The 18,038-nt window shown below is 41.9% G+C and overlaps 1 protein-coding gene across 5 annotated transcripts in view; it reads right to left on the minus strand.

Annotated features, from left to right (window-relative positions):
* Positions 1-1,825: 1,825 nt before the first annotated feature.
* Positions 1,826-18,038, minus strand: part of LOC104568832 (transcriptional repressor CTCF) — a 29,576-nt gene continuing 13,363 nt past the window's right edge. For 3 of the 5 annotated variants that reach the window (XM_088534595.1, XM_088534594.1, XM_010215744.2), the window contains 10 exons: positions 11,647-12,439; positions 10,833-11,003; positions 9,840-9,973; positions 8,514-8,634; positions 7,614-7,763; positions 5,825-5,985; positions 5,312-5,494; positions 4,759-4,894; positions 3,805-3,972; positions 1,826-3,382 (listed from right to left, as the gene is read on the minus strand). In XM_088534595.1, coding sequence (XP_088390721.1) covers positions 3,201-3,382; positions 3,805-3,972; positions 4,759-4,894; positions 5,312-5,494; positions 5,825-5,985; positions 7,614-7,763; positions 8,514-8,634; positions 9,840-9,973; positions 10,833-11,003; positions 11,647-12,427 — 2,187 coding nt within the window. In that variant the 5' untranslated portion in view covers positions 12,428-12,439 and the 3' untranslated portion in view covers positions 1,826-3,200. The remainder of the gene's footprint in view (positions 3,383-3,804; positions 3,973-4,758; positions 4,895-5,311; positions 5,495-5,824; positions 5,986-7,613; positions 7,764-8,513; positions 8,635-9,839; positions 9,974-10,832; positions 11,004-11,646; positions 12,440-18,038) is intronic. The other 2 variants (XM_088534597.1, XM_088534596.1) reach the window with 1 other exon arrangement.

Genomic DNA, 18,038 nt, shown 5'->3' on the forward strand with positions numbered 1-18,038 from the left:
CTTTTTGTACTTTCTTAGGGCTTCTGCACTTGGACTTGGTTGCACCAGGCAGAATTGCTGGCCCCCACCACCCAGGACAGAGTCTATCTTCAAGAGCTCACGGGATCGTCACATCTCTCCAGAGCAGCTCAACCAAGGTAAATGGAGATACCTGCCCAGGGCAGAAGCCTTAACTCAAGTCATATCAAAACCTGGCTGCATAACGTAACTACTTACTGAGTGAGCATGCAGAAACCAGGTCAGCTGAAAGAGCAGTGCCAGACCTGTCTGAGGAGAAAGGAAAAGGGTCACAGGGTGACTGCTCCCATCCCCACTAAGCCCTGGCTTGGGCTTTTCAGGAAAAAAAAACAAAACAACAACAACAAAAAACCAAGCAGCAGCCTATAATAGATGTAGAGCAGATCTGATAATTCAAGTATATTGTGCATATGCATTATGTTAAATAATGTGGCTTAGAAATCATTCCCTCAAAAAAGCACAACAGGAGGTGTGAGGGGGCCCTAGTAAATCAGCTTCATCTTCCCACATGTGCTGCTGCAGCAGGTTGTGACCAGCAGGGCAGAAACCACCAGGAACAAGAACCACGACAAGCTGCCAGCAGATAAAAGGAAATTTGAAAGCTGTCATTCCTATGCAGCATCTCCTCTCCCAGCCTACATTTGAGCTATTGGCAAAGCAAGCCCTTTCCCCCAGGCCCTCTGAGCTCCACAGCAGCTGCCAACATGTCTTGGACTTCAGTGGCACCTGGAAACACCAGCACTGTTGCTTGGAGGCGCTTGTACAGCAGCACACAGCTGAAACAAGACAGGCCTCAACTAGTCCCAGGACCGACTTGGGGCACCATCATAGGTCAATAATCAAAACAAAGCAACATTTGTCAGGCTCCCTTTTTCAAGGATGGGTTAAAGCCCAAGGTTTAGGAGCTTGGGTTACTCCTCTGCTCCTGTGGTACTTGGAGTGAGACAGCACTTACTGCAACCTACCTGGCACATGGTGGTGCTACAGCTCAAGTCCTGGTGTGTGCAGAGACAAGACGGAGCTGAGCTGCAGCCATCTGCGGTGGCAGTTCTGTCAGCCACACTTCTTATATTCCATCGGTGCTGACGCATGTCACAGAAGAACACAGGGCCTGAAGAGAGTTTGGTTCTCTACCACAAACCTCTCTTGCTCTAGGCTCATGTGAGCGGCGTTTCCTTTGGTGGACTGCCTCAGTCTGAAGCACCTTTTACGGGTAAGAGCAAAGCTTCTGGTCCAGCAGAGAATCCACTCCAGATTTGTCCTCCTCTTCAGCCAGATCTGGCTCCTCCTTGACAGCAAGAGCTTCGGCTTCCACCTCCTGTCTGCTGAAACAAACTTGCATCCTGCTCAGGATTTCATGCACTAATATCTGGACAATTTTTATTTCCACATTTATAGGACCACACACAGCACCACTATTTAAATCAGCACCTTTTGGGTTGTCACCTCACCCTGGTATGCTCCTCTGTTCAGCCTCAGCTCAACAAGCAGCTTAGACCTATGGAACCGTAAGGTGCTACAGGGCAAGTCAGACCGTACACCAGCAGCGTAGTAGCTTGGCCACAGCAACCACATTTGTTTACGTGCCCACATTCATTGTGGTGGGCAAAAAACACCATACCATGATTTACTGTCATAGTTAAGTTACCTTAGCATCACGAGAGGAACAAATGCATGGTACCTGCTGCTCCGCGGTTACATAGGCATTCCTGAAACATCTTTCTACAAGGAAGAGAGTGCAGTCTGGAGCTTGCTGCCAGGACAAGCAGTTACTAAATACAAAGAAAGCAGTCGATAAGCACACACATTAATCCATTATTATTTATTAGCTGTACAGCAGTATATTCTCCTTCCCAGCTTTCAAACCCCATTACATATTTTATAACAGTTTTTTCCCATGTTGGCTTCCTAAAATAATGAAAAATATCACACGGTACAGCTAAGTACAAAAATGCATCAACCTAGGATCTGATAGCTAAACTGATAGCTCTCTTAAAAGCGATACATAGAAGAAAAATTTGTTTGAAATCAGCAAGACTGAGGCTCTATAAAAAGCTTACATATTTTAACATGTGACAGTTCATATACAGGCATCATTTGTATTTCACATTATTCTTTGTCTTTATTAGAGATCCAAAATTGTATAATTACTGACCTATTAATATTTCCTGGCCCAGGTTTTGAGGGCTGCAGTGACCCACTTATAAACCACCACTTCTGCCTTAACATAGGATTCATAAACACAAAATACAACTACAAGATAGAGCAAAGAAAAATGTAGTCGTAAAATTATAACTTGAAAAGAAGGTTAATTATACAGGTTCCAAATGCCAGTTCTGTGTGCTTCAAAACCAGATTTCACAGGTGGGTTCCTGTTGTTCTTCAAGGAGCAGTCTGGGTACCTCTCTCTACATGATCGGTTATCAACAGCTTTTCCAACATTTACACTTCATCAATTCTCTTGTCACTTAAGTTTGAAAGGAATTAAAATACTGGGGTTTATTTAAACTGCATTTTTGCATACCTCTTAATTAATGGAAAAAGATTAAAATGTAAAAAAAAAAGTTATTTACAAGCTTGACCATTACAGAAATGCTTTGCAGAAAGCAAAGCATATTAAGGACAGAGACCAGTTGGAGCATGCCAAAACTACCGTGTGCAGCTGACTTGGAGAACCGGAACTAGTTGGTGGGGAAAAGCAAAAACATTTTAAAAGTCTAGAACCCTCCCAAGGCTGCATTTACAGTTAAAAACACTACTGAGAAAAGGAGGCTCAAGGACTCTGGGAACTGGAAGGGCAAGTCCGGAGTGGTTTACCACATACTCTGGTCAAGGCTTCCATTTTTGTATATTAAAACTTGTTGCATGTAAACATAGTCCTTGGACCAGCTTTACAATGCAGTTCAGAGCAAAACTAATCAAGCGTCTCATAGGAAACCCTCAAGGACTCCAAAATATTTCCTAAATGTTCCATGATCCTGTAATGCTAACATAAAACAGCAAGTTCTAGTTAAATCACATTCTAACATCATCTTGAAGTTTTATTTCCCAGTATGTTTGGTAAAATGGTCTAAAATGATGCATTTCCCAAAGCCAAGAAAAAAAGGTAAAAGGAAAAAATAGATTTGAGCCGCTTAAACACAGCCCAGGCCAGTTCAGTCATCCAGCGTGGTGTTCTTCCATCACCGGTCCATCATGCTGAGAATCATCTCAGGAGTGAGGTCTCCATTCGGAGCTTCCACTACAGCAGGCTGAGCTTCTTCCTCCTCCTCTACTGTTTCTGCATCAGGTTCTTTCTTTACTTCAACTATAATATTTTCAATTTCACCAGTGTTCTGGTCTTCAACCTGAATGATTGCTGCAGCTAGAAGAGCAGAAAACAAGAGAGGGGATGGTGGGGAAGAAGGAAATGACAGATTATTTTCTTTTTAACTGTTTCTCAGATGGCTTTTACAGTAGAGACTTTTGCATAGAAAGGGAAGGAGGGGCTCCCAATGAAGACATTTTCACCTCAGCAGAGAATAATTCAACCTGCCTCTCATATACCAAATTATCAAGTCCCTGCCTCCCTAGCTTCTGTATGAAGATGTGCTAGCGTAAAAACATTATCAAAAAGCCTATAGGATTACATGAGACATTATTTAAACACTTTTTAAACACAAGTGCAGGTATTTACTTTTTACCTAACCTCATTTGAGGGGAACAGTTCTCTCACAAGAACTTTCAAATCTAAGGAAGAAGCTGTTCCAACAAGTATTATAACATAAGCTGCAAGTAGGGACTTACGCTGAGATTGTTTTGGTTGGGTGGCAGCTTTGCCGGGCGGTCTTCCTCTTCGTTTCTTACTAGGAGGTGGTGCAGGAGCCTCTGGCTCGACTTCTGGTTCAGCCTCAATTTCTACTGCTGTCTCCTCTTCATCTTCATTATCATCCAAATCTGGTTCAGCATTTTCCTCTAGAATAAGGGGGGAGGGGGAGGGTAAAAAAAAAAAAAAAAAAAAAAACAGGTAAGTTAGTCTAAAGAAGATAAATACATCCACCTACAAAGAACTGTTACTTAATCCTCAATTAAAGGGATCTGACTAAAGAAAGAGAAGAAAAATGAGGCCTTCACTGAGAAGCTGGTGGCACAGACTGTCAGGCTGTTACTCTCACATTAAAGGGAACAAATTGCCACCAGAAAAGGAAAGAAAACATGATTTCACTTGATGGCAGTGATTTCAGCATCTCTATGAAACACTCCAGAAATCTAAGAGTGATCCAACAAGTCTCCCATTCCCCAAAAACCAGCAGCACCATCTTTGACTTCTGTGAAGCAGATCAGCTACTGGGGTGGCAGTTCCTGAACACTGCAATTAGTATCAACCATCTGTCTACTACAGCAGCAGACGGATCAAAGCAAGGGACAACATGACTTAAGAGTACATAGTCTGGTATTTTAAACTTTAGCACACAGAAGAGCTTGCGGGACAGAACTGCATAGCCTAGACAAGGAGTAACAGACACAGCATTTTTATTAACTACTCAGTTTTGGAAGAAATCCAGGACAGCACAATCCACACCATCCTTCCGAAATAAGAGAGTCCTCTCTGTACTGGGCCATATGCTCTCAGTTTTTTCTTACCAACTAGATAAAAGCCTTTCAGATATCAGAACAAACCTGCAGATCCAGCAAATTAACAACAAGAACTGTGAATCACAGACCTGTCAAACTCTCAGAATGTACTGAGCTGTTTCTTACCACTATCAGAAGAATCTTCTTTCTTAGAGCGCATCTTCCTCTTTCTGCCACGTTTGCCTTTCTTTGTCTCTCCTCCATTCTCTCCTTCTCGACCATCTGGGCCAGAACAGTTATCAGCGTGTCTGGCCATTGTGTTCTGTTTAAGGTAGGGGGGTGGGAGGGGAAAAAAAAAAAAGGAAAAAAAAAAAGAAAAAAGAAAACACAACAGCATGAATTGAAATGGAGATCAGATATTTGGATCCTTTATTCACAGACATTTCCAGGAGCTTGTCTCCTTTTCCTCTTTGTGAAGGAAGAATATTTAATAAATATAGGCAAGTTTTTTGCTAGCTTTTACTCATAAGGTTGAGTTTACCCATTAGGCCATTGTTGGCATATGCCACCATCAGTGCTGAATTATGTGAGAACCTTTTCTCAGAAAGAAACAAGTGCTGTCCTTTAAAACACCAGTGTTGTGCTCTGTGTTCCAGCTACCCGTCTCTTTGGGTAACCTGGCTCCCCTCTCCAAAATCTCATTCACCAAAAAGCAGAGCTCAACAGTATGGTCCCTTACCCTGCGAGTGAACGTTTTACCACACTTGGAACACACAAACGCGGCAGGGACGAAGTTGGGATCGTGGTATCGTTTGAAGTGCATATCAAGGAGCTGCTTTTGACGGAAGGTTTTATCGCAATGGCTGCAGGCGTAAGGCTTTTCTCCAGTATGGGTCCGTTTATGCATGATCATGTGCCGCTCCTGGCAGGGACAAATGAGAGAAGGATAACTTGAAAACTCACAGATAAAGACTGCTGAAAAAAAAATGTACTTTCACAGCCAGGACAAGGCCAAACACTTTAATCTAAGGGCAACATCCAGGAAAAGATGGTACGCATGAGCATATTTAAAATATACTTTCTACAGAGAAAAACTTCACTAGGAAGCAGAGGCCACTAAGCTTACCCATGCCTTTAATTTTTTTTAGTTTGAACGGCCATCCAAATTGGTGTTAGCTCTTTAATTCTTTTTATCTTCGGTGTTTAGCTCCTGTTCTAATACTCTTAAGGGGTGTCAGCCCCACCAGCTTACCTGCCTGCACGCGTAATCGCACTGGTCACACTTGAAGCGCTTCTCATTCTTGTGGGACTTTTGATGCTGGATGAGGGCGTATCGCTCGTGAAACACGGCGTCACAGTAGCGACATTTCTTGCCCTGCTCAATGTAGGAATGCTGCTTTCGCAAATGGACACCTGGGAGTGCAAGAAGCAGAGCCTTTAATCACACCACAGCCACGCAAGCATGAAAGAGCCTAGCAAACAACCTCTCAGCATTTTTCCCTGCGGGTACCCTTCAGCTCAGGTGAGAAAAGGGAGCTGTTAATTTGGGATTCTATCAAAAAATGAAGAGGTTTACAATTAATGGCAGCCACATAACTTACTGACACAAAGGTCTAGTCAAAAGCATAGTGAATTCTTCTAGAGGATTCTAAACTTGGTTAATATCAGTAATCTGGGCTGACACACTTGTATTTGATAAAGCATTTGATGTTACACCATTGAATTTATATTGAAAATTCATTATCTGCAAAATGTGGCAGGCCTCTTAAATTGTTAATGTATCAACTCTTTCAAAAATCCATCTCAAAAACATAGCAGATCAATGACCACAACTGCTTCAGATAGTGTAAGGATTCTCTTGGAAGACAGAACAACATGAATTTCTGCTAGCAAAGTTCATGCAACACAGAGCCAAGTCAAGGAAAAACATAGCACTGTCCACAAGACGCTTAAGACTACTCTGAATTGCCTGAATTCAGCCAGAAACCAGTGAACACATTGGGAAAACAGGATTAGAAGTCAGAATGACATGGCTACAGAACAGCAAGGGTACCAACAGCTAATTCCTATCACAGGTTTTAATCACTTTAAAATCCTCCAAATATGAGCATATCACACCTGCACAAGGTAGCTGGCTGTAGCTTAAATCAACATTACCAAAAGAAAAAGTCTTCACAGCAAAGCTCATTTTTTCCTGTTATAGCTCAGTTCTTGTTACTTCAGATACTTCATGCCAACTGCCTGTCATCCCCTTCACTATGGGGCTTTACATTTGTTTTCCATGGAGGAAAAACTGCCTTCCCTTTACTTAGTTGATATTTTGCTTATAGACAGAGTTATGCCAAACCTCAGCTTTTCCTTCACTGAGAAAGATTATCTTAAATTGCTCTGGGAGTGATACTATCCACCTTCTCATATATCATAAAAGAGAGCTTGCCTGCTGGTATCATGGGGAACTGCTCACCAGGTCAACACTCTCCTACTGCAAGGACTCGGGGCTTTTGTGACAACTCAGCCTCTCCTATTCTGTCTGTGGCACACAGCTCCACTTCCTGAAAAATGAAATTGTTGTGGCTAATTCAAGCCTTTTAGCTTGATGAAGATGCATCTGGGTGACAATTAATGGCCTCCAAAACATAGGAGGTCAAAACGACTGTCTAATTTCTCAGACCTTAACTCATACAGAATTAAAATACTGATTAGTCTAGGTTCAACAAATGCCTAGCATCTATGGACATGAAAATAACTTGCCTTGTATGCTTGGAAAAAATGCTGCATTTTCAAATAATGAAAACAAACTGAAAATTCTCATAGCATGCAGCAGTCATCATAAGCTAAATGTGTGTATAACCAGCTGCATATTTAAGCTTGCAGCCTCTGCAGTTAAAGAGATCATGTTAAAGAGAGAGAGAGAGAGAGAGAAAAAAAAAAAAAAAGAGACAGACAGCTGTTGGGTTATATGAGCTCTAATTCTGGGAAGATGTGTTCTGTGTAATCTTCTGCACTAACTTCACTAATGACCTCGCGGCTGAGATACATACCCAGATCACTCTTTCTTGCTATAACAGTATCACAGTGAGGACAGTGAAATTTGGCCACATTCTCTGTATGCTTTTGTAAAATGTGCATCTTCATGGTACCACTCTGAGTGAAACGGGCATGGCAGATGTAACATTCATATGGCTTCTCTCCTACAGTAAAGGAAGGAAAAAAAAAAAAAACATAGCGTGAGTATTTTTATCAAGAAATCTAATCAAAAAGCCCCACAAAAACCTCCCAGAAACTTGTGGCGAACAGCTCAGTAATATTTCTTTCTCAAGAAATTTTAGTTCCTGTAAATATCTTTCTATGGGGACAAAACACATTCACTCTTAAGCAAATGGGGTATGAGTCCTTACAATGAGAATTAAGTACAAGACCTACATGCAGACTGCTGGAACAGTGCAAACAATCAGATTTTTTTCTGTGGAATGCTCATACATACAAGAATACTTCTGCCATTAAATATTAGCAAATCATTAGCTTAGCACACTGGCAGTGTTCTGAGTTAAAAAATTCTATTTCTATTACAGAAAAAATAAGGATCTTCACCAACTGCATCCATCAGATGCTGATGCAGCTGCACTCAAGCATGAAACTAAAAATTGCCATAACCTTCAATGAAAGTTGACCATGAACAGCAAAAGAGAAATTTATCTTCCTACTAAAAAAAGGGCTTGTATTTGTCACCTCACAGGGAAACCAAAAATCAGAATCCTGCAGCACATTTCTTAGTGCAGTCGCTATGGTCAATTTATGAATTTACTAATGCTGATAGGCTGCCTACTCTCTTCAGCTACAACCTTTATGAAGATTTAATATTAAACTTGACTACCACATTTTGCTAAGAGTTTTAGCATCATCATGCACTGTCCCAGCACCCAGACACCATGCATCAATACCAGAGTGGGTCCTCATGTGCCTCTTCAGTTTGTACGTGTCCCTGCTGGCATAGCTGCACAAGCTGCACTGGAACGGACGCTCTCCAGTGTGAGAGCGAATGTGGCGTTTCAATTTGCTAACCTGAAAGCCAAGAGCAAGACTACAGTTAGCCCCAATGAATAGGTCAGATTTCCAAAAGTACAAGACATCAGTCAAGAATTTTAAAGCAACCTATTTTGCTTCGGTAGCCAGATAACAAACCTATTTTAATGACAATTTTGCACTGCATGTAACCACTCATAACCCCACCTTCCCGCTTTATTCCACCTCCCAAACTCTTTCCCAGCCTTGACTGATGCTCGTTCCCACATTCAATGCAGCAGTATCATCCATCTCAACATCAGAAGATATTTTCAAATTTTAATGTATCTTGGAAACACACAAAAAAGTGTCCTAGCAAAGCATGCAGCCAAGGAACACTGCAGGACAGGTAGTGTCTGTCCACAGAGTGCTACCTTGCGTCCCCTCCAGTTACTGATTTACCTTCTCCCTCAAAATAACTCAACAAGAAAAACAAAAAACCCCCTTCCTAAAACAGACAGGGTGACTTAACCCTTTCACTCATCTGCTGTTATCTAGAAGGCAAGAACTCAGCTCAAGGGTTAGCACAGACATGAATAGAAAACATTTTCTACTTCGGTATTTTTAATTATATTGCTCATCACTTCGCTCAAATTTCCTACCCCCATCTTGCAGGGTTTGTTTTTTTTTTTTTTTTTTTTTTTTTTTTTTTTACATTTTAAAAGCTGCCCTGCAACATAAGCAACAGTGCTGCCAAGGGAGAAGGGGGAAGAACATCCAAGCACACTTAATTTCCTTGAGCGAATTAGATGATACCTTAGAATTAACAAAGCTGTTTTTCACTAATTTGTGAGAAAAATGCTATTCAACTTGGCAAGTCACTTTATCAGCAAATATGCAAGAAGCAAAGTGCATTTTTAAAATAGAGAGCACCTCTAGGCTTAAAGTAGATCCTACTCAGCAGATAGCAGTCCTTTAGGATGAGTAAAGGAGCTGAAGGTGGCAGCCGATTTTAAAAACTGAAAACAACTATTGGCTGCAAAGAAGGAAAGGATGGAAATCATCTCTGGTTTCTGTGCATGTTTCTGCCCTGAAACACGTTTCTCATAAACCAAGGAAACCCTGCCACTTACTTCTAAGAACAGAGCTAATTTATAACCATTTTTTACTCAGAGTGTTCTGGCCAAGGAGGAAATGCCTAGGTTTGTAACAGATCTTGACGCACTCGAGCACCTCCTCAGAGCTGTAGCAGGTAACTAACATACCTCCACACTAGCATAGTCACACATTGAACATTTGAAGGGTTTCTCATGGGTGTGTTTGTAACGGCGATGCCGAACCAACTCTCCACTGGTCACGAAGGCCATATCGCAGTCTGGGCACTTGTGAGGGCGAGTACCTAATTGTTAGCAAAACAAGGACGACAACGTTCAGATTTAGTGACAAAAAGAGTACGACAGCTTTCTTTTTGCCTTTTTTTAAAATGAATTAACAACATTCCCTCTGCATTCTGAAAGATAAGATTACAACAGAAAACCGTGCGCAGGAGTAAGAGCTTTTGTATAAATAATCAGGGGACTGAAGAGATCACTAGAGACTTCACATCCCTCTAATGGGGAAACAAACTCCCTCATTTTCTTATCACCTGGTTATTTGCAAATTACAAAGCAATCAGTTAGATAAAGCAGTGGGATGAAAAGAAAGCTAAGGGTATGAATTAGACTTTTTTGGCAGAAGGGTCACAAGAATATTGCTTAAATTTTATTACAGTTCCCGAATTACTCCTACATTAGGTAAGATTTATAACAGCAACTTAACCTAAGTAAGGAATAGTAGAAACGTGCTTTCATTCTTCCACCTTTTACTGGTCCAGTTTATAATCTATTCCCTTCCCCCATCCTTCTTCCCTCCCATCTCCCTTTTTAGCTCAGCCTCCCCTTACTTTTGCACAGGGAGCAACGGCAGCACTCACCTCAGGACACAACAAACTGAGGGCCCTAAATGCTCATTTTCTCTAGCGTCAAGTAATTTCCGATCAACCCCAGGGTCAGTTTTGTATCTACATATAGGAAGAGCTTTATACTTTATGCGATCAGATGAAAACTGCTCTCATAGAAAAGAGAGCAGCACTGCATAGTTTCTTCCATTCTAGCTTGTCCCATAAGAAAGAGTGGACAGATTCAGGATAGGCCTAACCTGTCTTTATGCTAAAGATAGAGCAGAAGCTACTAAAAGGATGTAGGCAAAGGCAGCAGTACCTGTGTGAGTGTTGAGGTGGTTTCTCAGTAACGTGACTGTCCGAAAAGCCCTGCCACAGAGATGGCACTTGTGTGGTCTTTCATCAGTGTGGCTTTTCATGTGGCGGTCCAAGTTGGAACGGCGGGGACAAGTGTAACTGCACAGCTCGCACTGGAATGTCTTCTTTACACCTAGCCATGAAGGAAATCACATTTATTTTTGGAAGGACCATCATCTACTGTATTAATTACAGGTCAGCGGGGAGAAGGAAAAATTCCTGGACGTTAAATCCTGTTTCGCCCCATTAAATCCAACTGCATTTCCTGTCAGGAACACAGGCAAAGATTAGCTTGTCTTGAATTTTTGTATGCCAGCAATTAATGCCCTTGCTCCAGTCTAAAAAGGGTTCCTTGATTTACAGTTTTAAGTTTCCAAAGACGAAAAGTCAAACACATATATTGCTGGATTTTGTGTCATCCCCTCTACACAAGTGTTTGGTAGGAACCCCTCACCCCAAGCTAATTATACTGTTGGTTCCTGATGTAAAATTTATGTATAATCTCTTGAATATGCATTACAGCAAAAAGCAGAATCTTTTCAACCACAATGATATGGGAATACTAACACTGCAGCATCACACTCGAGGCAAATGAGCTCCTTTGTAAGTCTACATGCAGGAGAGAGCAGGTTTGCCCAGAAAATAATAGAGCTGAGAGCTCTTACATAAAATGGTGACACTGGGTTTACTCCCACTTGCATCTACTCAGTCACTTCTACCATGCTGCAAGGCGCAGTCGTAACAAGTGGAGTTCAGAAACCAATATGCAGACTTACCTTTCTTTTTGATTTTTGTTGGTTTAGGTGGCTTCATGTTGCCCACTACCTTCTCAGCATTGACCTCGGACAACAAACCCTCCTGCTGCTCCTCTTCAAAGTCGTACACAGACACATCCACATCTTTGCCTTCCTCCGTGTAGCGGAGTTTACTCTTTTTGTTTTTCTTTGTTTTTTTGGCTGGTGGCTGATAGTCTGGATCTTTTTGCCAATTGGGATCCTCTTGGGGCTGAAGTTCACCTTGCTCCAGTGTCTCCACCTCACCATTTGCACCCACTTTCACTACCTGGAAGCCTTCTGGTAAAGGGAGAGTGTGACAGATCATGGGCTCTCCCTCCTGCAGGCCTCCTTTAGAAACCTCATTTTCGTACGCTCCCTGCAGTTCTTCCACAGAAGTGGTGGCAACAGGTACAGTCACTGGCACAGGTACTTGGACTAGCTGAAGCTCTCCAAGATTTATAGGCTGCTCTTCCATATTAACAACCTGAAGCGTGATGATCTGCGTGTCATCCACTGTAGCCTCCGCCTCCTGGGGCACTGCACCTTCCATTACTTCAGTCTTCATCTGAAGCAGCGTTGGATCCAGCTGTTCCATCATCACCATCTGCACGCCACTATTGACATCCTGAACTACTTCAGCCCCATCTGCCTGGTTTGGTGGGATATGACAAGCATCGTCCTCCTGCCCACCGTCACGGCGCCTTTGGTAGGTTTTTCTCTCTTTGCCCTTAATAAAAGTTTCCGATTCTTCCACGATAGCTTCAACTGCCTCGCCTTCCATTGCACCTTCCTGCTGTAAAACAGAAAAAGAGGGAATGCTGCACATCACCCAAAGTATTTAAAGAACAGCACAAACCCCACAGAGGGAAAAACGGCCTGGCTGAACACCACCAGCTCTGCAGTGGCAAGATATAGCAGCCATGTTCAAGAAAATACACCAAGAACCATAAGCAAAGTCTTTGCTTATGTCTCAGCACTGTAAACTGAGGCAGTCACTGAACCCTGACTGGCATAAGACCACATCTGTACTAGTTTTGTGGAAAAAAATAGCTAGACAAGACTGGAGGATATGCATGTTTGTTTCTCCAACAGAAAGTCACTAAGCAATAGCAATACAGCACCATTAGCCCCGTTCAACTTATTTTATGTAGTTTAGCAATATCAGAAGCAATCCTGTGCTATAATTTTTAAGGATCCCAAAATAATGTAACCTTACACATAAGAAAGCTGATTTTGTGAATCACAATATAGATTTGAACTCTGAACTTCAGAAAAGAAGAAAACGTAGTCTAAGAACTGTGATGTATTTCCCCTCCACCCCCCGAAAGAAGAATTGAGAATGCAAAAGAAACAACTTAAGTCTGAGCTACTGAAGTTCTTGTTTTGTGCCAATAAAAAAGGACTCAGGCATATTTGAGTATCTCGCAGTTCAGTCCTGTTCCCATTTATGGGCACTGCCTTGTCTCTGAAGGCAGAGCCCAGGATGAGCTTGAGCACAGTGCCCTCTCTGGGTGGAAAGCGCCCCAGAGCACAGACAAGGCTCTATTTAAAGTTTATTCAGTTTAAACTGCCACTTCTGGACTCAGAGGTGCCAGTGGCCTTCAGAGATTTTTTCCTGAAAAGCAAACTAATTCAGCTGCATCATCAACAGCATGCAGGAGCTCTAAAGCTCAGCATTTTCACAGGGAGTTTAGATGTAACATTCCATCTTCTATAGAAAATATATTTATTCATCTCTCCTGCCCCAACAACCCAGTCTTCTCTGAACTGGATGTTTTTTCAAACAGCTGACATCCCCCTGAAACAAGCCTCCACACACAAAAATAACAATAATAAATACAGAACAAAAGGATAATCTTGTGAAGCTTGTGATAAATATCTAATTCCAGGTTTGATATGAGACTTATACATTTTCTTATTTTAACTCCTGGCCCCTGAGACCCACCAAGAGAACATCTCCTGGCTGTCTCTTCCACTCAACACATCTCACATCATGCTAGTATCAGATGTCCACGCGTAGCCTTGTGCATCCATTTTCAAAATACATCGGCACACAAAGCTATCAGTCTTTTGCAGACTTTGGAAATCCAATCACTATTATTATTTCAGAGCGCACTTGCTTTTACTGCTCTGGTTTGCTGGGATTCTGCATGCCTGCAGGGAAAGGGACGTTCTTTCCGTTCGTCTGCTCATGCTAGGGTCACTTAGCACCGTGCTGCCCAGGCACTCGCGATATTCACTGTTCCTTGCAGGTGGCAGCTGTCTCCAGGGGGCACCAAATACCCAGAAATATGGCCATGTGGCTGCTCATTCCTCACAGGGATCCGGCTTCTGCTTTCCTTAACGTCCATCAGCTTTTCAAGCCACAGCAAATCCACATGGATCAACAGCTGAAGTGCACGAGATGAGGCAAGGGCTTTACTGCTGGCCATTGGAGCCCAGCTTTGACAACAGCCTGAGACAACGGTGAAATGACCTGAGCAAACTGTCCTCCTGTTAGCTCAATATTTGTAGGGAAAGAAAAAGAAAAGCCCTTTTTAGGTCAAGGGAAGCCTATGAACTAGGAAGTAAAGGACAGATTTTAAAATAACAGTGTGAAAAAATGACTAGAAATTCAATGAAAAAATGAGGATGGAGGAAAAATAATAATGGAAGTCCATCTGCTGCCCTGTGATGGGACAGCGCAGCAATGAGCAACCTTGGCTCAACTGCACAGCACCAATCACTTCATGTGGCTTCTGCATTACCTGCCACCAGCAAATATGGGAACAAACCTACAAAGCCACCTGAAAGCAAACCAAGGGGCAAGCCTTGCTGGGTGCTGAGCAGCTGGAAGGCACCTTCTCTATTACTGTGCACTAGCAAAATCCACCTTTTTTAATCTGTGATGGTTTTGGGAAGCAGCTTAGGGGGCCAAGGTCAGCTAGCTCAGGAAGACAGACTTGGCTAAGACCAGGCAAGCATATACAAGTAATGTATTGCTCAGAAGGATCTTACAGTGGGAAAACCAGTAAATACAAACAGAAGGAACCCTTTTATAACCAGTCAGCAAAGAAACCAAGACTCCCCCGTTTTCCCCCCAGCTCCCTGTGTGAGCACGAGGTGAGTGGCCAGAGCAGCAGCGGGTGAGCACGGCCGGGCGCGGGTCTCGGCCGTCCTCCAGCGGCGAGTCCCTGCACTGCAGCGGCATGGTCCTGCTGCCACCAGCTCCTGCTTGCGCCTGCTGCTCCTGGGAACGGATCAATTAATCTGAGAATGGCTGCTTTAGCCCATGCTCTAGGCTGTCAGCAGAAAATATTCTGTAGAAAACATAGTATGTACTATTGCATACGCACTATACGAATAAAACTACGCACTCCATGTTATATTGGCAGCTAACTGAAAATACAGAATTGCACAGAGATAATATCAGGGGATGCCATGACCAGCTCAAAAATGTTGTTAAACTGTCATTTGTTTCTAGAAAGGTAGGGTTTTTGTAATTTAAGTACTTCTCCAGTGTGAGGTAAGTGGACATAAGGTTTATTGCTAGATTTAAGAGAAAAGGGGGATAGTTCAAAATGTAGGAGCTCTCTCTTATCCAGCCATCTAGACAGTTCATGTGGTTTACTTCATTGGACACAAACCTACATCTTGCTGAGATGTTTCCATTTCTATTAATTTTACTAGAAATGGATTTCCCTCGTTTTTATTTTCATTATTATTATTTACACATTCGTTATTGTTTGTATTATTTACATATAATTTATATTATATTATCTACACATTTTATTATTATTATTATTAACTCTCTGAACTTTCTCTCCAGTAATGTATAGTATTTTACAAATAAGTCCATTATGGGAAAACAACAGGAATAAAAGCTAGTAAATGTATTTCCTATCATTTCTTTTTCCCTCCACCTCAGCTCTTTTCCTATCAGTTTTTGTACATTAGTGTCTGTAATATAGTTTGAGAATGACTAAACAAAAACAGAACAAACAAAAACCACAAAATAAAACAAAACTAAGTTAATAAAATGTGATTTAGTGAAACAAGGTGGGAAAGACTGTAAGAGAAGAACTTCTAGAAGGGCAGTGACCAAAGAAATAGCAAAGAACTGAAAATCAGTACGTTAAAGATTTCTGTGTGGAAGCATGAACTAGACAGGTTCATGGTACAGCTTGTAACAATCCAATTGAGAGATGCAGCATCCTTAAGTGGTTCAACCTACTGTCAGAACCCAGCTAATCTGAGAAAAGTCTGGGATGGCCAAATAACAGACCTAAGGGGCCTCTAATAATTGATGGGCAGCTCATCTTGAAAACACCAGAAAAAGCAGCAAGAAGATATGGTACGCATGTGGCAAAGCTGACAGGGCTTATTCCAAAGAAAGAAATCAATCTTGAAGGTATAAACTCTGTAACGATCAGGAATATGATTTAAAAGACGTTAGGAACCCAGCGCTGCAGCATAAGAAACATCTCCACTACACCACTTCTCCCAGTACAGCTAGGCTGGTATCAGCACAGAAAGACTGAGAGTTGTAGTGTTCAATTAATGCATTCCCATGCTAGTATTAATCTTAATCTCAGAAGCATTAATGTAGCCCTGGACTTCAATGTGGACAGTACAAAGCCAGAGATAGCTGTTACATATTTGCACTGCTGGTGCCAACACGTGTCTTGTCTACCTGGGTTATTTATGGCAAAGCTACAGTTACAAAAAGGCATTTTGCCTGCCTCCCAACCAATGCTAAAAGCAAACAAAAGCCTTGCACTGAACTGCATCAAGATTCGTGGTCAAATAACCACAAAGCATGTACAGAATTCACTTAAAGAAAAAAAAAATCAATAGAAAACAAAGCCAAGTTGTCCCCTTTAGCATTTACACAAACAATGAAAGTCTCTGAAATCGCATTAGTTTAAGCAAAGTAGTGTAAGCAAGAATGACACAATCAGGCATGTAAGTCAGTTCAAATCACAAACATCCCATAAATCATCATGGCTTTGACACTAACATATTAGTCACTTATCAAATCTGAGTGGAAATATGCAGTATGCTGAAACATAGAACATATGTCCTACATATCCTCTAAACATTTGAAAGCAGAAGAGGAAGAATAAGCAAAAGTGTCACCCAATATCCCACAGTTGCATCCTATGTTTGCTTTCTAAAGCAAACATGGTCAAACACGGGGTATTTTCCCCCCCGCACCCTTGTTTGTGCTTGCAGTCAAAAATCTCTCAATATCTCTCTCAATAGCTGTAGGAGTCCTCAGCCACTTACTTGCCCTATCACGCAGTCTTTGCGGCTCTCCTCCACCTCCTGAAAAGCCTGCCACTAAGCACAGTCAAAAAATATTACAGTTAAATTGGAAGGGAGCCTCTGCATTTGCTCCCACAGGGCTTCCCTGATAGCAAGAGATGAGCATGGCACAAATGCAACTTTCTTTTAAAAGCAAAACTTGTAGAATATAAAGCATCAAGTTTAGGTTTTTTAGTGCTTTTATATTAAAATGTTTAGTCTGACATTAACCGTGCTTTTATTAACCACTCTTCACTACAATTGATCTCAGCCTCCTGTACGTAACAGCAGTACCACTACATGGACAACAAACCCAAAATACAAACTTCTTGTCTGTGCAACCTCTTAATGTGCCACTCCAAGTAAAAAAAGGCAGCAATCCTTCTGGCTCCATGTGTTGCTGTAGTAAACTCGAGAAAACCTCATATGATTGGGAGAGTGGCACAAAGACATCCGAGGAGCTCTGTGCAGAGCCACACATGTCCAAGCGAAGCTCGTTTGGTCGGGCTCAGCGCTTCCCAAACGTGGCTATGAAACTTTGCAATGCAAGATTGACCTAGAAGTGGTTCAACCACATCTGCACAACCTGAGTGGCTCTGCTCAACCTGAACAGGCTGCACATAGAAAGAGAGCCTGGGAGTTTATCCAGAACCTGGATTATATTTCTGAAGACTGCAGTTTGATGAGGACTCTTGTCCTTTATCCATTGCCAACTACAGAAATAGGTTAGAAAGGGTTGCTTAAGCACTCAATTATAAACAAGCTATATAAAAGCTTTAAAAAAAATCTGCTGTCCAATTTTTTAGGAAAAAGGAGAAAGAGGGCCCTTTTTGAAGTGGCTCCACACTACTTAGGCTCGCAAAGCTTTAAGCAGAGTAACATCACACTAACTTGGGATATTTGCACATTGCTGCCACATGCAAAAACATCCCAGACGTACCAGCAAGAACAGAAACCAGGAAGGCAAATTAATCTATTTCCTTCCTACCAATGGCCTTTTTTTACCATAAGAGACAAATTTTCAAAGTATTATATGAAAATAACACCCAGTAGACTATCCAGTTACTAGACCATACATGGTAACTGTAGGCTTCAGCCTGTTTGTT

This window comes from Tinamus guttatus, unplaced genomic scaffold (genome assembly GCF_059628265.1).
Source record: "Tinamus guttatus ecotype Peru unplaced genomic scaffold, ASM5962826v1 Tinamus_guttatus_pri_ptg000576l, whole genome shotgun sequence".
NCBI lineage: Eukaryota > Metazoa > Chordata > Aves > Tinamiformes > Tinamidae > Tinamus > Tinamus guttatus.